The sequence below is a fragment of the Mesoplodon densirostris genome, chromosome 9 (assembly GCF_025265405.1).
Source record: "Mesoplodon densirostris isolate mMesDen1 chromosome 9, mMesDen1 primary haplotype, whole genome shotgun sequence".
Lineage (NCBI taxonomy): Eukaryota > Metazoa > Chordata > Mammalia > Artiodactyla > Ziphiidae > Mesoplodon > Mesoplodon densirostris.
Window position 1 is genome coordinate 56,553,726 of NC_082669.1, and position 22,127 is coordinate 56,575,852.

At 34.7% G+C, this 22,127-nt stretch overlaps 1 protein-coding gene across 1 annotated transcript in view; it reads right to left on the minus strand.

The window, feature by feature from the left end:
* Nucleotides 1–22,127, minus strand: part of VPS50 (VPS50 subunit of EARP/GARPII complex) — a 130,623-nt gene that overhangs the window by 72,090 nt on the left and 36,406 nt on the right. The window contains exons 10-12 of the mRNA XM_060107650.1: nucleotides 16,815–16,857; nucleotides 15,095–15,193; nucleotides 13,531–13,671 (exon numbers count right to left, since the gene is read on the minus strand). Coding sequence (XP_059963633.1) covers nucleotides 13,531–13,671; nucleotides 15,095–15,193; nucleotides 16,815–16,857 — 283 coding nt within the window. The remainder of the gene's footprint in view (nucleotides 1–13,530; nucleotides 13,672–15,094; nucleotides 15,194–16,814; nucleotides 16,858–22,127) is intronic.

Here is a 22,127-nt window from a genome sequence, read left to right on the forward strand (position 1 = left end):
CTTCTGAGCCCCTGCTCATCCCCCTTCCTAGTCCCTCTTTCTCCCTTTACAATGCCCAGTGACCCCTGTACAAATGGAAGATGAGTTCAGTTCACAATGGATTATTTTCCCCATTACAACAGTATATTACTGATTGAAATCTGTCCATACCACTTTTATTAGTGTCCAGTTTTGTTTATCTTTGATACCATATATACTCTGTTAGCAAGGCTGTGAACAAAAAAACAGGAACTCTCATCCACTGCTGGTGGGAATGCAAAATGATACGATCCTCTGGAAATGAATCTGACATTATCTAACAAAACCACACTGTCTAACAAAACTACATATGTATTTTCCCTTTGACCCAGCAATCTCACTTCTAGGAATTTATCCTGAAGGTGTACTTCAAACAATGTGAAAATACATACACACAAGGTTATTCGTTGAAGGATTATCTGTAACTGCAAAATACTGGAATCTATCTACATGTCCAAACACAGGAGATCAGGTGGATAAACTATCTTCACACACACAAAAGAGCACTTTGCACCTGTGAAAAATAATGATAAGCAGACATATACATTTAAAAAAATTTTTTAATAAAAAATTTTCCCTTTCATATGATACATATACATGTGAGAAAGGGAAAAAATTTTATATACATATATATGTCATAAGAAATAGAAAAAAATTAATGATATATCTGCCTATCATCAAAAAAATAAACACAGTGAATATAAAGAAGAAAACACTGAAGTCAGTTACCTGTAAGAGGTGACGTGGGGAATAAAAATGGAAGGAACACAGGAGGGAGTGAAACTTCTGAGTATACCGAATTGGCTACGGGTACCTATTTACAGAAAAATTAGAATGGCTATCCAGATTTACACATGGCTTGCAGAGATCAACACAAATATTTCTGCATATTTATGCCATAATTTGGGGTAACTTTTTATGTCGACTTTCCCTGTTTACTATTATAATTACTACCTTTACAATGAACCAGTCTTGCTTTTTTCCTTGGTTTATTTTTACCACATCATTACAACTGACATAGCTCTCATACCACACACATGTAATGAAAACCGATAATGATGCACAGGGTCAGGAAAAAGCTAAAAGCAGAAGACAAAGAAAAGCAAAAATCACAAAAACATTCTGGGCTGCAACTCAAAAATCATTCACCGGAATAAAGGTACTCTTCTACAAACTTTCATAAACTCAACTTTGCATAAATTTGTGTTTATATTATGCAAATAAATTTAATCTAATTATATCCCAACATATCTTTCTGACAGATAAAAGGAAGGCAGTGTTAGTCTTATTTTTCCCAAAGAAAAATTATAACTATACAAATAATTGTGCTATAGCCCACCAATTAACTTTTATAATACTTGCCACAGTTTAACAAACCAGAAAATTGAAACTTGGAACTACTACCTTCTATTCTCCACCCAACCACTGTCTAGCTACATTATTTGCCTATTTATTCAAGGAAAAGGAGGTTCTTTACTGTGTTACTTCTTGACTATTTGCTAAACTTTAATGGGTTTGGATGAGATTATACACCCAGAAATGTTTATATGAAATTTTTTTCAGAAAACGTTGAAATTATTTACTGAAATTATACCAAGCTTTTTCTCCCCAAACTTACTCAGGTGTAAATAATTCACAAATCTAGCTAGGCCAATGCCCATGTCTAAAAGTCTCCCAAACTGATCTTCAAAAATGTTCATATGTACAAACATAAGGCTATGATGTACTGAGCAAGATGATTCTTACCTAAATTTATATTCTAAAATAGAAACAAATGTATAGACTCATTATAGTAAATACACAGAAAGTAAATAGTTCAAGGAAAATGGCAAGGTGGGATAGATATATAAATATTTTTCTTAATAGATTTAAGCCAAAATGTGTTCATCTCTGTACTTGAAGACTACGCTGACAATAGAGTCATTTCATTTTAAAGTTGGACTCCAGAAACCACTTTCCCCTAATACTGTGCAATCAACTAGTGTCAGTTCTCAAAGCAACAAATGCTTCTGATGCTTTTAACACCTTATCACTAAAATCATTCATAACTAGTGCTCTCTCATTAATTTATAAAAATCACCTCCAAATTTCAAATAGAGAATCTTATTACACAGACATGTGTGAACCATAACTATAACAACACAGGTTCAAAGAAACCAACAAAAAAGCAAGTAATTGTATAAGTAGTCAAAAAATAAAAGGCAGGCCAAGAAGAGAATCTGAGTTTCTGAATTACAACTTCCACTTAGACATCAATTCTTCTTCACACCAGCAGAGCATAACAGAAAGAGAACTAGACAAGAAATTGGAAGCCCTGCATCCCAGCCAGCACCAATTCTACAACTTACCAGTCACAGGCCCTTAGATAGTAAACCACTCTGGATATCTTAGGTTCACCTTTCATGAAACAGTGTTAGAGATTCCTGGATCTGCTATCTCTTCATTGGTTTAATCCATTCACTTATTACTAGATACCTAACACTGCAACTCAGTTCGAGTCTCAATTAATGGGTGATTCATTTAGTATAAAACCAGGAATACAAAGGCAGAGGAGTGCCATATTGCAATTCCAGTTCAATGTTCTTATCACGTATCAATGATGGCAACGAAAGCCTTGAATTAAGCAATTTAGAAAATATTCACACAGTGAGACACCCCAAAGAACTAAATAGCATGTCTTAAAAATTTTTAAAGAATATATGGGAAATAGAAATGTACTTATCAAACATTTCTCTGTGTTCCAGAGCTATTTTCCACTTCCATTCTAAAGCTAGTAGTACCAATTTATTCAGGAAAGGTTGAGAGGTGAGAAGAAAAGAGGAAAAAGGTGTAGTATTTCAGAACTATCTCAAAAATCATGCAGAAAAGGAGGAATATTTTAAGTAACCTAGTTTGTTTGTTTGTTTGTTTTTTGTAACTCACAACCTCCATACAGATAACATACATGTCTAGTAACCAGTGATCACAGGTAACAAATATCCTGGGGGGCAAGATTTAGAGAAGATTCACAAATCCAGATGTTACAATGCAAAAAGCTCAACATAGCATTACAACTAAGCTTCACTATTCAAACATCAAAATTCACTCCTTAATCAAATCTTGATTAACACTTTCACAGAATACACAGATCTGATTTCCAATCTCATCACTATCAGTTAAGAGTAAAACTTTGTACCTCCCATCTCTACTATTAACCATCCCAACCAACCTACCTGGTCAAAATTAAAATCATGAAATTAGCTTATTAAAACCAGCAACATCTCAGCCTTAATTATAAATAATAAATTTAATAAGAATCTAGAGGCCATTTTCACAGAACAGTATAAATCCAGAAATAAATATATGCAGCCTTTTCAAATCTGAAGCACACAATGAAAAAAATGTCCTTTTGAAAGTTGCTTAGGTGCAAAGTGGTAAATATGGAAAAAAGAGGCCGCTAAATTTAGCCTTTTAGTTCACATTAATTTATTTTTATACCCATCAGAAATCTCTATTACCAATTACCTCCAAAAATTTCAGGAAGATGATTTTTTAATATTAAAACATCAAAATAAAAATTCTTAGGAGTATCCTTTAAGTATTATTATGCTCGTTTCACTTTGATTTATCACTCTAATCACATCCTGACAAACATAAAGGGAGCAGATGTTTTGGCATCCTCACAGAGATTTAAAACTCCTAGTGCTGCCATCCCCACCCCCATCCAAACACACACACACACACACACACACACAGTCACTCACTCACTCATAGATGGATTTCAAAAAAAAAATCACAAAGGCTTATCAGCATCTTTAGATGAATGCCATTAGCACAGTGAGCTCACATCACCAGAAGCTGCTGGAAAGGACTACCGTTTAGCTGGGAGGTTTCTGGAAATATGCTGCAGGTCAAAACAGCACTAGGCCCAGGGAGCTAAAAATATCTCTGGGAAGGCTGAACTCTGGGCCTAAATAAGTGGCTGGGCCAAGCAATTACAAGATCTCTCCAACCTCTAATTACTTCTGTAAGGACCAAGCTGTACAAAATATGAATAGCTTAGGTACTTTCTAATCATTGGAAATCAGAGTGGTGCTCAGTATAGTGGACTGGATGGCACATATTTGAGCTTGGGTCCCAACTTTGTGACTTACTTGATCATGACTCCAGCATTTTACTTCATATATCTAATGCCAAGGGATAAAGCAAATAACCTAGAGTCTCTCTGAAGCTTTAAAAACTATGACTCTCCATAGGTAAAATACGCATATGCTGTAGCAAAACTTTCCTTATACTAAACTAGATTCATTCATGATTTTAAAACATGAAGTCTGAGCCACAGCCATCAGAGAAGAAAAAGAAATAAAAGGAAACCAAATCGGAAAACAAGAAGTAAAACTGTCAGTTTGCAGATGACATGATACTATACATAAAAAAAATCCTAAAGATGCCACCAGAAAACTACTGGTGCTGATCAATGAATTTGGTAAAGCTGCAGGATACAAAAATCAATGCATGAAATCTCTTGCATTCTTACACACTAACAACGAAAGATCAGAAGGAGAAATTAAGGAAACAATTCCATTTATCAGTGCAACAAAAAGAGTAAAATACCTAGGAATAAACCTACCTAAGGAGGCAAAAGATTTGTATGCAAAAACTGTAAGATAAGGATGAAAGAAATCAAAGATGACACAAAGATGGACAGATAAACCATGTTCTTGGACTGGAAGAATCAATATTGTGAAAATGACTAAAATACCCAAAGAAAGCTACAGATTCAATGCAATCCCTACCAAATTACCAACGGCACTTTTCACATTTTTATGGAAACAAAAAAGACCCTGAATAGCCAAAGCAATCTTGAGAAAGAAAAACAGAACTGGAGGAATCAGGCTCCCTAACTCCAGACTAAATTACAAAGCTACAGTAATCAAGAGAGTATGTATGGTACTGGCACAAAAACAGAAATATAGATCAATGAAACAGGATAGAAAGCCCAGAGATAAACCCACGCACCTACAGTCAACTAACCTAAGACAAAGGAGGCAAGGATATACAATAGAGGAAAGACAGCCTCTTCAGTAAGTGGTGCTGGGAAAACTGGACAGCTACATGTAAAAGAATGAAATCAGAACACTTCTTAACACCATACACAAAAATAATCTCAAAATGGATTAGGGACCTAAATGTAAGGCCAGACACTATAAAACTCTTAGAGGAAAACATAGGCAGAGCACTGTATGTCATAAATCACAGCAAGATCCTTTTTGACCCACCTCCTAGAGAAATGGAATTAAAAACAAAACAAATGGGACCTAATGAAACTTCAAAGCTTTTGCACAGCAAAGGAAACCATAAACAAGACAAAAAAACAATCCTCAAAATGGGAGAAAATATTTGCAAATGAAGCAACAAAGGATTAATCTCCAAAATATATAAACAGCTCATGCAGCTCAATATTAAAAAAAACAAACAACCCAATCCAAAAATGGGCATAAGACCTAAATAGACATTCCTCCAAAGAAGACCAACAGATGGCCAAGAAGCACATGAAAAGCTGCTGAACATCACTAATTATTAGAGAAATGCAAATCAAAACTACAATGAGGTATCACCTCACACCAGTCCAAATGGCCATCATCAAAAAATTTGCAAAGAGCAAATGCTGGAGAGGGTGTGGAGAAAAGGGAACCCTCTTGCACTGTTGGTGGGAATGTAAATTGATACAGCCACTGTGGAGAACAGTATGGAGCCTCCTTAAAAAACTAAAAATAGAACTACCATATGACCCAGCAATCCCACTCCTGGGCATACCCAGAGAAAACTGTAATTCCAAAAGCTACATGCATCCCATGTTCACTGCAGCACTATTTACAAGAGCCAGGACATGGAAGCAACCTAAATGTCCAACAACAGAGGAATGGATAAAGAAGATGTGGTACGTATATACGTTGGAATATTACTCAGCCATAAAAAGGAACAAAATTGTGCCATTTGCAGAGACATGGACAGACCTAGAGTCTGTCATACAGAGTGAAGTCAGTCAGAAAGAGAAAAATAAATATTGTATATTAACACATTTATGTGGAATCTAGAAAAATGGTACAGATGAACCTGTTTGCAAAGCAGAAATGGAGACACAGACATAGAGAACAAATGTATGGACACCAAGGGGGGATGTGGGGAGTGGGATGAACTGGGAGATTGGGACTGACATATATACACTACTATGTATAAAATAGATAACTAATGAAAACAGACTGTATAGCACAGGGAACTCTACTCAGTGCTCTGTGGTGACCTTAATGGGAAGGAAATCCAAAAAAGAGGGGATATATGTATCCATATAGCTGATTCACTCTGCTGTACAGCAGAAGGTAACACAACATTGTAAAAAACAAAACAGGGCTTCCCTGGTGGCGCAGTGGTTGAGAGTCCGCCTGGCAATGCAGGGGACACGGGTTTGTGCCCCGGTCTGGGAAGATCCCACATGCCGCGGAGCGGCTGGGCCTGTGAGCCATGGCCGTTGAGCCTGCGCGTCCGGAGCCTGTGCTCCGCAACGGGAGAGGCCACAATAGTGAGAGGCCCGCGTAATGCAAAAATAAAAAATAAAAACAAATAAAAACAAAAAAACAAAAAAACAAAAAACACAACAACACAAATGTCTTGGTGAAAAAAGTCATTCTCATCTCCCAGGCATTTTATCATTAATACTAAATATGTATTTACACATGAAGACATATGTAATATGTATGGTATGAATGATGCCAACTTGGAACTAAGTAACTAGCACCCTCTAAATTGTGAAGTACACAGAAGGGGGCTCCTTTATTACCATCCTCAGTTTTGTCTAATTGCTGCTAAATGTTTTTTTGTTTTTGTTTTTTTATTTTTTGCTTTATAACAAATTTAATCAGTTTAAGCTTAATACTATAAAACAAGCAAAGCTTGTGTTATCAGAATATATAATTTATCTTTCAAAGTTTCAAGTAATAAAATGCTGTGAACCCCTATGCTAAGATTATCACCAAAAATGGGCAGTGCTTAAATGTAAAAAGACAAATTAAGAATATGGTTTCTTGGCAGGTTCTGAGAATGGCTTTTACCAGTAAATTACTTTGTTTCTGCTGGCAGCTGTGTACCACATCTTAAAAATAGGTTGGCTCTTTAACATTTACCCCCATCCTCCACACACACACAGACACACACACACACACACAATCACCCAGCAGTCTAAATTACATTGATAGTTTTAAGGGTTCATAGACTTGGGCATCACACCTAAGCCAGTTTCAAGTGACTAGAAAACCCCTTCACTTCCAGCCAAGAGAGGGAAAGCTGGTTACTCAGATAACATCAGCCCAAAGCATGTTCTCCATAGGCACTCATTAGTTCCAGGGTATGGTAGAAACCACCAAATCATCATACTTGGTTTAATCCAGTTAAACCAAGCCAGATAACCTACTGTTCCTTTCACTTGCCCTATGCTCTTCTTTCATGCCATTGCTCAGGATATTTCCTCTGTATCCCTGTACTCAGCCACATACATCGTGCTTCTTGAAATCCAAAACCAACTCAAAACTTGCAGGCTCCTCTTTTGCCTCCTTAAACCCTTAAAGAACTGTGTTGATCCCATTGACACTATTGTATATGTTGTTTGAACTTTTCTTATTCTACCTCTGATCATAATTAATGTGACCTTACTAGGTTACAAACTCTTTATAACCATATTTACCTTTGCTGAGCTGAACCCATTACTTGACTGATTAACAAAAGCTGGGTAATGACAAGGGAAACTGGTTTATACTAAGTCAGAGCACTAAGAAAGTGTAATCTTGCATCTTCTACCAGCATCCATGAAACAGTAACAGTCTAGCTTGTTAATCTGCAAGTACAATGAAATTTCAGACCCTTCACAGTTCTTGACAATCCAAAAAGTAAATGGCAGGGAAAAAGGAAGAGACAGATAAACTTTCCTTATCTTTTGATCATTAAGTTTTGAATATTTAAAATTACCAAAATTTATTTTTTATTTTACCTTAAATATTTAGAAACCAATATATAACTCTTATATTAAAAAAAAACAATATGTAACTCATATAAAAAATTAGCTGGGTGCTACTACATAAGTGGTAAGAAAAAATGTGACATCTGAATTCTTAGGGTATTTTAAAACTGATCTGATAAAGCAATCAAGTAAATAGCATTATTCCTCCAACTGAAAAGGTTTCTCTAGTAAGAAAGGAAAGGTCCACTCACTTATCCAACCAAATCAACCAAATTAACCTCATCAATCAATGAAATGTCCCTGTTTAATTTCCTTCACATCCTAAATATGCTTGAGTGACAAGCTACATAAATTAGTATTGATATGCTACCTTCTGGTATCTGACAATTAAGCTATTAAATGTAAAATAATCAGCATTCATGTGCACAGGGAAAAGGATAAAAGCAGACACTACTGATGAGGAGTGTAATTTGAAACACACTTTCTAGAGGGCAATTTTGGAAATATAAACCAAAGCCTTTGGCAATGCAATTTTATTTTTCATCATTTATCCTAAAGAAATAATTAATGATGTGTGCAAAGACTTAGCTTTAAAAATATTTACTACAGTGTTATTTATATTATTTCCAACTTTTGTCATTATGAACATCAAAGAATAAGAAACTGGTTAATTAATCAACAGGATCACTTACAATGAAGTACTGTCAAGCCACTAAAAGGTATGTGCATAGCATATTTACTGAAATGAAAAACTGTTTATAACGTAGCAAGTGGAAAAAAGTTCTAAATCTGTATGTACAGCACAATCCTACTTTAAAAAGCTATTTGCTTATATACACATTAAAAGAACCAGCTCTGCATAAAGAAATATTATTTTTTATTTTCTTCTTTTGCTTATCTGTATTTTCCTACAATCAATGTTTTAGGTGTATAATTTAAAATACATGTATTTTAAGAGTAAACATATTAAATAATGATTGCTGAATTTGAGCGACTACTTATATAATGAGTATTCTAACTCCATAAATACTGTGAGTGATATAAAAACACATAAAGAGACTAGTTGAAGAAGTCAGAAAACAGAAAAAGGATAAGGAGGCAGTTAATTCTACAGAAAACCCAAAACAAGACGGTTACTACAAATGAATATTAAATTTAGCACTGAAATTCCTAGCAGCTTATCATTATAGAGAGTCTGTATACTCTCATACTATTTGATAAGAGAAAATATATTAATTCTTCACAACAGAAAGTGCCCTGAGAATTTAAGAACAGAAATAGCTTTTTGTCTCAAAAGAGGAAATTTCTCTAGGCTCTTATATGAACATCAAAATAAACTATACCTTCAACAGAGATCTTACTAAAAATATTTATTGACCCTCAAACTGCCACTTAATTACAATTTAATATCAAGAAGTATTATTTATAAGAATTGAAAATTTAAAACCTAGAAGAATGGAACATTTGATGAGCCTTTAGTTGGTCTTTCTATGATGTATGCATGTAAAAAACCTGTAAAAGTACATGGCATGGAGAAAGCGCTCAATGTTGGTTTCCTTTCCCTCTCACTTAATCAAATCTGAAAATTAAGCCAACACCACACAAGTTAGAGACAACGAGGTCAATCCAGTATACTAAAGAAACATTTACTAAACACCTCCAATGTGCCAAAAGGAGAAAATACCTATTGAAATTATTTCAGAAAGCTTTTTCTAAAAGAAACATTACATTTTCCCCCAAAGTATTATTATATTATCAAGTTCATTTCAAAAACAGAACTCAAAACTCATTAAAAGCATTTCGAAATGAACAGTTGAAAAATGGTTGAGAACACTGCAGCCAGCTTAGCCAGCTCTATTATCATAAAATTAATCAACAGTATCCTAATTAACATCTTGAAATAAGCTCCCAAGGGAAACCTATCAGCCTGCCAAAAAAAAAATGTTAAAAAACAACAACATTTTTTTTAAAACTGATGCATACTTCATAAACTTTCAAAACACCTACAGAATGTTTCTCTACAAGGTCACTAAATAAAGAGCTTCCACTTGGTGCCTTTATATCTCTCCACAAACTGGTGTGAACATGTAGGGTACATCAATGTATTGATAAACGCAATCACAAAAAGGCCTTTTAATCAGATAAAATAACCACTATGCCCCTTTACATTGGCCCTTGCCAGAAATGAGATTTAATTCTCATTTGAAACTTTTGCTTCTAAGGAGTAGTCCTTTATCTGTGCTTCAAGATAATGTACATATTTTTTAAAAGAGCCTAAATTACTGATCTAAAGACTCTTAAGTCGATACATTCAAGAAAAAACAGGAAACTAGACAAAGATAAGCTATAAACGTGCCTTTAATTAGATCACTTAGAAATTACAGTTTAGTAAAGAAAGTACATTCAGTTACAAAATGAATTCAAAGAGTTCAAAGTCAATTAAACTTTTAAACTTAGAGCAGTGGTGACAGAACACAAATGGCAGACACTTCATAATGGGACAGTATGCTGCTGGCCTTAAGAACGCTGAAGTTCTCTGTTTACCAGAGAAAATAAAAAACGGAACACTGATTTTGCCCCAGGTTTCTTTGTAAAGGAATGTCCAAAAAGAAGAAAAAAAAAGAGTTCAATTTCATTCTAGCCCATTTAGTAACAGACTGACATCTGTGAGTGGTTTAAAACAATACTGTGGGGTTTCCCTGGTGGCGCAGTGGTTAAGAATCCGCCTGCCAGTGCAGGGGACATGGGTTCAAGCCCTGGTCCGGGAAGACCCCACATGCCACGGAGCAACTAAGCCCATGTGCCACAACTACTGAGCCTACGCTCCAGAGCCCGTGAGCCACAACTACTGAGCCCGTGTGCCACAACTACTGAAGCCCGCATGCCTAGATCCCATGCTCCGCAACAAGAGAAGCTACCACAATGTCAAGCCCGCGCACCGCAATAAAGAGTAGCCCCCGCTTGCTGCAACTAGAGTAAGCCTGCGCGCAGCAATGAAGACCCAACACAGCCAAAAATAAATTTATATTTTAAAAAATTTATAAAATAATACTGTGAATAAGAACAAGCAGATGATTATCTCTTTTCATTTCCAATCTCTTTCCATTTAAAGGAAACAAAATGTTCCCGTTTACAGAAACACTATCCCTCTATCAACTCTGATCAGTGTACTATTTTATTTATTTCAATTTTTTTTTTAGCTTCTGTGATTATTACTCATAACCATTATCACTGTTTTCAAGTGCTCAGCAAATGGACAGAAAGGCTACTATTACCAGACCCTGTGCTGAGCAGAGGGGATCAAAAGTAAGATCCGTTGCCACATTCCATAAGGCAGAGGGCCTGGTCTTTTCAAACATGGGATGCCATGAAAAATATAAAAAGGGGAAGTGATTGTCTAAAATAAAAGACATGGACATATATACACACCAAATGTAAAGCAGATAGCTAGTGGGAAGCCGCCGCATAGCACAGGGAGATCAGCTCAGTGCTTTGTGACCACCTAGAGGGGTGGGATAGGGAGGGTGGGAGGGAGTCTTGAGAGGGAGGAGATATGGGAATTTCTGTTTATGTATAGCTGACTCACTTTATTATACAGCAGAAACTAACACAGCATTGTGAAGCAATTATACTCCAATAAAGATGTTAAAAAAGAATAAAAGAGCTAAACTGATACAAACTACCATATATAAAATAAACAACAAGGTTCTACTGTACAGCACAGGGAACTACATTCAATAGCCTGTGATAAACCACAATGGGAAAAAATACAAAAAAGAACATATATACGTATAACTGAATCACTTCTCTGTGCAGCAGAAATTTTAAATCAACTATACTTCAACACAAAATTTTAAATCACTTATTTCAATTTTTAATGTTATATTTAAACATTTATCTATGATTAAAGACTTCCTTCAAAATATTGCTACTATACAGAGAAAAACAACTGCCCAAATGCCTGGGCTCTTCCTTCTCACTTCCAAAATCTGCGAGTCAACACCCTGCACATATATCCTGAGGGCTCTGTTGTTTCCTTCTTACCTGACACTCGGTTGCCACATATGCTCCTACACCAGTATTTCGTCAATAATTATTATCAGTTAATTTTAATTAGGGCAAAAATGATTCCCAATTGCCATATATTGAAAAATTAAGAATTGTACATTCTAATACAAGGCTCCTTCACAAATCACCTCACTTGCCTGAGTTATGCCATTCCAGATCCTTGATATGTGTTCTCACCAGGAAAACATATTTAAGTTTCCTTTCATCAGCTTTGATTGAACTTCTAAGGCTTCCTTCCATTTTTCCTCTATTGAGCTAACCACTTTCATTTATAGAACTCAGTTACTACAAGTCCACATCTTTTCATCAAACTAAATAAATAAATCTGATATGAGATAATCTCTTCTTAATCTTACCTGGTTTAAACAGGTCAAATATAACTCAATATTATGAAACAAATTAAAACTTACTTAGGCTTATAAGAGATATTCACATCCCTGTCTGCCAGTAACAGCACTGACTTAAATACTTCCAAGAGGCCTGAGGTAATTTCTAAACTTCCTTAATTTTTTATCAAGAATAGTGCCAAAGAGGGCTTCCCTGGTGGCGCAGTGGTTGAGGGTCCGCCTGCCGATGCAGGGGACACGGGTTCGTGCCCCGGTCCGGGAGGATCCCACGTGCCGTGGAGCGGCTGGGCCCGTGAGCCATGGCTGCTGGGCCTGCGTGTCCGGAGCCTGTGCTCCGCGGCGGGAGAGGCCACAGCAGTGAGAGGCCCGCGTACCGCACAAAAAAAAAAAAAAAAAAAAAAGAATAGTGCCAAAGAAAGTGGGCCACCTTAAAATGCATCATATTCTTCATCTCATTATTCAGCTCCTCTAAGTCTGTTCTTTCAACATTAAAGAACCTATCATACCTAATTCTGTTAATAAGTATCAAACAGAATTCATGCTTTACCAGGCTTCCTTTAAAAGCAAACAGCACCCCTATTCTCCAAGAGGTTATCATTCTCTTTTCCTCACACTACATCAATCCATCAGCAAGAAGAATTCGAAAGGAGAACCCAACTCAGTTCACTTCCCACCTGTGGATTATCTTACCTACAGACCTATGTTTAAGAATGAAAAAGAAAAATTGGTTACAGATGCTGACAGAAGCAACATTTATACACATGAAAAGACTGATTGAAAGTATGTAAGGAAAAACAGCAAAGATGATTGCTTAAAAGCACCCTAGATGCTATCACAGAAGAGAGTTAAGACCCTGAGACAGAGGGGTAAAAGAAGTTATAAGAGGGTAGAGAGTCCATTTAGAAGCAACCACATTCCACAAATCTGTACCATCTCATCAACCTTTACTATTTATGTGACTGAATCTTCCAGTTTCTCTATGAGGAAAAGAATAATATGGGAGAAAAGCTGTTTGCAAACATATCTTCAAATAGTAGGCTCTAAAAGAAATGAAATATAAACTTAGAAACTAAAATAGATATGAACAATAATTAAGTTATGACATACCGTACAGAGATCCTTATATTGCAGCTTTTGGAATTTTGTATCTGTGTTTCCTGCACATAGTTCCACATAACCAAGAACAACTTGAAACACGGTATTATGAATGGCTTGTGTGAAGTGCATATGAAGTTGATCCATTGCTGTCTATGGAAAGAAAAAACATACAACATAATCTCATATTATTAAAATAAATTTCAACAGATTTTAAAAACACAGGAAAAAATCTTTACCAATTTTAGCTACAGCATGAATAACTATTACACACAGAATTATAAGTGTTGATTATTTGCAAATAACCCTGCAAATAACCAGAACATCATACCACTAAAGATAAATCTGAATTGTGAACACTGCTCTGTTGCTCTGTATTTATCACTGGTACCCATCCTACCTTTTCCCAAACATGTCATGCATAATCACACCTTTGGATGCGATCTGCCATCATTCCTTTACATTGTTCAGGATACTCAACGGTCATCTTCTCAGAGAAGCCTTTCCTGACTATCCTATATAAATCAGTACTTTGCATCACTCTATCCACTTACACTGATTTATTTCTTTAATGTTTGTCTCCCTCACTAGAAGGTAAGATACATGAGGGCCTATATCCAGGTGCCTGGAGCAATGCACATAGTAGGTACCCATAAATATTTAATGAGTGAAAGAATTCATCTAATGGGGGAAACCAGAAGTTATAGTTGTATTTTCAAAGGTCTTTAAACATGTCCCTCGAAATTACCAAATGTCTTCCTTCTAGTATTTTTCCCTAGGTATAGCTTCAGATATAAAAACTAATAAAGTACAATAAATAACCAAACTTCTTTATTCTTATTATAAAATGTAAATAGAGTTTAAGTAGTTTGGTAAAGTCTTCAATTTCCTTCTAAGACAAGAGACCATTTAAGGGAAGAAAACATTTACACCTATCATGTTTGGATGTTCTCTAGAAAAATGTATAATCCTATATTTGCAGAAGATATAATTAATTTTCAAACTGTGGCCTCTACTTCAAATTTTTCAAGGAAGCCCTTGAGCAGTAAGAGTATGTAAAGCCATGCTTCATGGGAGCAGTGAGGACATTCTGAGGATAATAGAATCCTTTGAAAAATCTGATAAATGCAACAGACCTGTTTTACAACAAATGTACACAATGCACAAAAGTTTACATACAACTTTGAGGGAGTCATGATGGCCCATCTAGGAACCATGAGGCTCCAAATTTAGAAGTTCTTATTTGGGACCAAGAGTTGAGGTAAAAAAGACTACAATTCTCTCCCACTGAATTATCTCATAATATACTTTTTAAAAAACCTACATAGAATGGTGAAAATATTAAACCTGAGAAACACTTCATAGTTTAAAACAGACTTCTGTAATGTTTTAATCACACTACACACACTCTGAGCCTATGAGATCATGTTACTATTGTTAATACAACATAAAAATTTACTTTGTTAAATGAAACTTTTTAAGCACTCTATATTAATAATAATATTCAAACTTAAGCAATCATGAAGATCAACAGATCCCTGACTAAGAAAAAAGAAAACATCCTTTCAAAACTAACCTGTGTTTTTCCAAGAAGTCGATAAGCTTGTTGAACCTTGGTATAATGGTTAATGTCAAAATTCTTGCAGATTTTGGACAGAGCAACATCCAACTGTTCCTGTATAATTAAAAGAGGCAAGAGGTGGCTAAGGAATTATATTTTCAAGGTAGTAAGAAGAAAATATTAAGACTAATTTCTCACTTTTAACTAATATCTAAACACATTTACTATTACACTGGATTTAATAGTCAAAAACAAATTTAAATAAAAATATAAATAAATTATAATTCTTTTTTTTTTTTTTTTTTCCTTTCTTTTTGCGGTATGCGGGCCTCTCACTGTTGTGGCCTCTCCCGTTGCGGAGCACAGGCTCCGGATGCGCAGGCCCAGCGGCCATGGCTCACGGGCCCAGCCGCTCCGCGGCATATGGGATCCTCCCAGACCAGGGCACGAACCCATATCCCCTGCATCGGCAGGCGGACTCTTAACCACTGCGCCACCAGGGAGGCCAATTATAATTCTTATTACCAGCTATACTCAAGTTTATTGAGATATTATTAATATATGAGTTTTTTAAAAAACCATGCCTAGTGTTTCAAGGGACACAAAACAATTATCATAGTCTCTAAAAGAATTTTAGTTTTTAATTTTACTTTACTATGTTTCCTCAAGCATCTGCTAAAATCTTACAATTATATGAACTGAGTTTGTAGGACTACTGAAAAATAAAACAATCCTTCTGTAAATCACTGAAAAGCATTGATAATTTTCAAGAAAACTACATTGACCTTAAAAGTACATACCTCAAGGTACTGCTCTTTTACATCTAAATGTACCAACTTTGTTTATGGGTTTCTATCTCAATGATTTCATTTTAAGATAAATATTATTCTGTACTTATAGAGAAAATTATAAGAATGAAAGAAACTGAGCTTTGAAAGAAAGTCCTCATTAAAATTTTCACGTGATTATTTACTTAAGGGATTTTCAAAGCAGTTCTATTTATGTTTATCAAATAAACTGTCATTCTTACAATTAGGAAATAATTGCATTTATGATCAAAAACTACTTTTACAAAAATCATTTGAAAGTCTAGCCTCAACTTTTCTAAGTACTCTCATCAGGAAAACAACAAAATAAAGTACCAGAAGAAACCAAATAATTCTTATTAAGTTTATAAATGAGCACTCTGCTTTGCAAAGATTCTGAGGAAAGAGATGAACTCTGAATAAATGTAGGAGGAAAAGGCTTTATGCTCACAATAACATAGCTTTTCCTTTCCAGTTTCTACATATTTGATGAATTGTATGAGATATTATTATGAGGTTTAGGAATTTAGGAGGGTTATCATCAGCCAATAATCATTCTTAAATAAATAAACTCACTAAACTAAAAAGGAGTAGCAGTTGATAATCAAAAAATAATTAATACATGGTTAAGTATTTTGCCTATAGTTTACATGAGAACACACCTATGACTAACAGTTTAGGGATCTTGCTGGATATGGTAATATTTTCAAATACTCTTTTCAGATCCCACAATTCCTAAAGTATTATTGAGAGTACAAGTAAATTAACATTAACTTGACCATGCACAGATATTCCAAATGAAAAACACAAAGCACAGTGATGTAGAAACACTGATAATAACATGAAAGTCAAAACATAAGATGCATCTACGCTATTCAAAAACCTCTGAAAATAAAAAGTCATTTAACTTAATATATAATTCTTCTTACCTCAATTTGCTCTAAAGTATCTTGCAGCTTTGAATTCAGTTCACTATTAAATAAAACAGAATTAGGTGTGTCAATCTTTAAAAGAGACAAACTGAATAATTAAATGCACAGATCAATAGTATGAGCAGTAAGTTGTGCTGCTGATCCTAAAGACAGTACAAAAAGGCAAGAAAAATAAATAAAAGGAAAAGAATTAGAAAGGAAGAAACAGAAGAGTCATCACTAGCAGCAACAGGATTGTGTGGGCAGAAAATCCTGAAGAATCTATAGATAAAACTAAGAATTTAAGAATTAAATACTGATAGCAAGTTTTAAAAATAATAAGTATAATATAGATGAAAAGTAAAATGTCAAAAATAAACTTAATCCCTATATATTAGAAACAAAGAATTAAGACAATGAAATTTTTAAAAATACAATTTCAAAAAACCAAATACCTGGGAATAAATCAAATAAAAAATATACAAAATACAGCTAAAATAAAGAAGACTTAACTACATAGAGGTATATACCATGTAAACAGACTAAAACCTTCAATATTGTTGATATCAGTTCTCACCAAAATGATCTCCTAGAATAACTGAAATTCTAATCAAAATCTCAGAAGGCTTTTTAATGTAGAAACTGACAAGCTGCTTCTAAAATTTATGTGGAAACTCAAAGGGCTAAGACCAGTCAAGAATACTGTGAAGAACAATGCTGTAAGACATATACTAAAATAGGTTAAGGTTTATTATAAAGTTACAGCAATAAGATAGTGTGGTACTTATTATAAGGATACATAAGCAGAGCAACAGAACAGAATAAAAACGAAGGGTAAAAGCCTTAAACAGATACTTGTCGAAGGAGATACCCAATTGGCCAATAAAACATTTAAATATGCACTCCATCAGGCATTCAGGAAATGCAAATTAAAACTGCAATAAGACAGTATAACAAACGACCATAATGGCTAAAAATATTTTTTAAAAATTAAAAATGACATCAACAAATGTTGGCAAGGATGTAGAACAAAAGGAACACGCAATTCAATCCTGGAGGAAGGGAAAACTGATAGCACCTCTTGGGAAACTGTTAATACGTCCTAAAACTCAACACACAAATACTCTATGTCCCAGAAGTCCTAGATATGTATCTTTCATAAGTGCATACACAGTCCTTGCAGCATTATTTGTAATAGGCAAAGTGAAGCAACTCAATTGTCTGTGAACAATTAAATGGGTAAAGTGAGATATATTTATGATGAAATACTATAGCAATGAAAATATACTACCTGAATCTCAAAAACATAATACTGGACAAAAAGAAGTCAGTTTGTATAAATGGAATCATACAGTATGTACTTTTTAAAGTTCAAAACAGGCAAAACTAACGTTAGTAACAGAAGCCAGAACACTGGTTACCTTGGGAAAATAATGACTGGAATGGGGCATGAAGGAAGTTTCTGGGGTACTAGAAATGTTCTAGTTCTGTTTCTGTTTCTGGGAGGTAATTACACAATTATGTTCACTTTGTAAAAATATATTGAGTTATACACTTGGGATATGTGATTGAATCTGATTTTTTCCCCTTTAATTCTCCCTAGGTCAGTTTTTTAAAAAACTGATATTATTTGAATTATAATATCCCAATATTAAAAAAGATCTGTGGTATCTAACAAAATAAATACAATTTTAGAGAAAACATTTTTAACAAAAGAGGTTAAGGCGAAACTAAAATAGAACAGTAAGAACAAGTGGAAGATGTAGTTTAATACACCAAAATTATACAAGGTTTTTTACAACTGTCATCTGATTATAAATGTGACTCTCAAAGTCCTAGCAGCCAAAACAAATAGGGAAGCCCAGAGTACACAATTCAGTGTCCAGAATATCAAAACACACCAGTAACTCAAGAGAAAAAACAAAACAAAGAGAAAAAAACCCACTTTTGTTGGCGTTAAGTGAGAGAGAAAATTTTGCCAGTCTTGATAAAGAGGATAGCAATATTTTATCTCCTAAGGAACAACACCCTTGGTAACAGCCTTACAGAATATACAATATGGATTCATGGACTCCTTGTCTTTGCTTCTTATAGAGCCTTTTAATGCAAACTGAGGAGATAACACCAAAGTGGTTTGATAGAGAGAGAGAGAGATACAAATGCAAAGCAATTTGTCAGAAAAGTAAAACCAATAATAATACAAGTATCCAGTTTCTGATGGCCTCAAAGATAAACATCCAAACACGTAAAGGAATTAGACCATTTTCTACAAATATTATTTATCATAAGCATGCTTTTGATTAAGGTTGAGAATTGAAGATTATATTCTCTAGTAAACACTGAGAATGAACAAATCTTCAGGATTTGACAATCAACAGTGTAGGATTAATACCTTATTTTAAAAATTAGGGTCTCTAACCAGGATTTATGCCTGAAAAAATAGCCACAGACAAAAATATAGGTTAAGGAAATACTTGTAGGCAGGAGTGAGATTTTCCTTAAAAAAAATGATTCTGAGAATTTCTGTCTGAAAAAGAATAAATGAATGAATGAAAAAAAAAAGGAATGAGAGCTAAAGGCTTCAAAATAATACCTCTAAAAGGATAGCCATGATAGCACCTTAGCACTTAGAATTAATTCCTCATTCCACCCAATTAAAAAAAAATCAGTATCAACTCCCAGAGTTGTTCCTTCTCCCATGTTCTCTCTTTTGATTCATATGACTACCACCCATTCAATCCAAGCTGGAAATTCTAAAGTCATCTTTAATTCTTCTCTCTCTTCATATATAACTGGTAATCAGACCCTGATCATTCTACCGTTTCAGTATTTCTCATATCCACCTATGCTTCTCCTTTATCAAGTTTGTGCTCTAAATCAAGTATTATCACTTAATAACCTCCTAATGAATCTCTGCAGACAACACATACATCCCACCCTTCAACTCATACATCCATTTATTTGATGAACACCATCGACCTGCATACCAAACATTGTACAACAAACTCCAAAAAGCTTTCAGGGATAGCTCTGAGCAGGAGTCTAACTCCAGACTGGATTTGGTCAACATTCTGTTTGATTTGGCAGATGCATCATTTTCAAATAGCTTGTATGTGAAAGGCTTTAGGCAAGGCCCGACAGTCCTGTGGACCTGACCATTTCCTGCTGTCATCTGGCAGCTTCATATATATGTTACCTGCCTGGTCCCTAAAGACATCTGAGTTTGCAGTTCCTAAGTAAAGCAGAAATAAAAATCACATTAATCCACTACTTTAAAATGTTTGATGGCGCCCGATTAAACCAAGGATAAAGCCCCAAATTAGCATGGCACATAAGACTTAACAATTGACATGAAAAATTAGCTTCCCATTCACTTGTCAGTGCTTATACAGTTGACCCTTGAACAACAGGGATTGGAACTGCACTGGTCGACTTACAAGCGGATATTTTTCAATAGTAAATACTACAGTACTACATAATCCTCGGTTGAATCCTCGGAAGCAGAATCACAGATTCAGAGTATAATTTATAACTATATAAGTTATACATGGATTTTCGACTGAGCTGAGGGTTAGCGCCCTTCACCCCTACATTGTTCAAGGGTCAACTGTATTTTAGTCATATAGACTATGGGCAACTCCCCAAACAAACCCCAGACTTTCACACCCTCTGTTCTTGCATATAATGTTCACAATAACTATAAAGTACATTCTCCTTTTCTCACTTGGGCCCAAATGTCCATCTATCTTCCAAATGTCATCTTTTCTCAGAAGTCTTCCTCTGCTGACTGTTCCCTTAAGTTTCACAATGCTCTGCTTACAGCACCCTGAATTATAGTAAAGAAATATCTGTGACTATCTGTCAGAGCAGACTGTGGCTTATTTCCCAGTGACACCCCAGGAATAACTAAACTCACTGCCTGACTCAGAGCAAGTAATAAATATCTGCAAAGTCAAATTTGCAATTTAAACAAAAAATGACAAAATTTTACCATCATTCTTTCAGCCCCCATTTTCTACTTCAAATTTAAAAAAAAAAAAACTACAGAGATAAAACAAAAAAAAAGGAGAACGTTTTAGAAGAAAAAGAGTCAGACATGCTCTGGGTCTACATGTGCCTTAGTGAAAGAAAAAGAGATAAGCAGAGTGGAAGCTGGTTCCACTCCTCTATCACACAGGGCTCAGAAGTTCACCTAAGGTTGAAGCTAGAGACACAGATATGGAGAAGCAAGAACATCCAGAATAATAAATATCAGAACTGGTAAACATATTCTCAGGGAATATTGTGAGTTTGGAGAAAAAAGGAATATATCTAAACTAATTCATAGGTGAGAGTAATGATTTTTTCAGCCTCTTAATTGAAAAAATGGGCTTTAGAGTTTATTTACAATGTTATTATAAATCTAGATGTTTTTATTGCTTCTATTATTTATGGTTAAAATGGTTTTATAGCCTATATATTAAGAGTTAATGCAAACATGGTAAATAGTATGCAGAAAATTTTAAATATAAAATTTATAAATCAAACATTTTGGTCTTATTAAAAATGCTCTCAAAATCTACAACTGTAGTTTGATAACAGTTTGCTACTAATTAAAGATACATATGTAAAAATGTGATTAACGAGTGGACATATTAAATGTACAGCCTTTAAAGAAACCCTTAGCCATCATTTAGAAACCTGAATTCCAGTTATTTCAGTCAATTAATCAAAGTATGTAAAAAGGACCTATTCATAAACATTTGGATAAATAAAAGCTACATTACAGTAAAAAAAATTACCAGTTGTAAGGTGAAAGGCTAAAAGCTATTAAAGGCTATCTGCAAGTGAATGGAATGAATCAAACAATTTTGGGGTGGCATTTTTATAATCACTATAGAAAATATTAAAGATAACATATCCATAAATAATTAAAAGTTTTCTTTTAAATAACTGATCTGGACACACACTTGCAAAATGCGTCTTGGAAAGTTGCATATAAATCAAAATTTTGTACAAAGTTGACTTGCTGAAAGACAAAATAGTATGAAAGTAATTAGCCTCTTAATGATCTTTCCCTGTTCTGTTATTAAGCCATGTGATTTAAGACAAGTCTCTTAATAACTCTGGGCATCAGTTTCCTATGCAAAAGTGGGCTGGATCTAAAAGGTTGCTTCTAGCTCTAAAGTTTCAAGATTCCATTATATGCTGAACACCAGTTACCCAATTACCACATCTTTATATATGGTTCAGTAGAGTGCTAAAACTTCTGAAATACACGTAAGTAAAATTTATTCTTCCAAGTTTATACTGTATGTCCATGGGCCCTGGAAACTCCAGTCTGTTTAGATC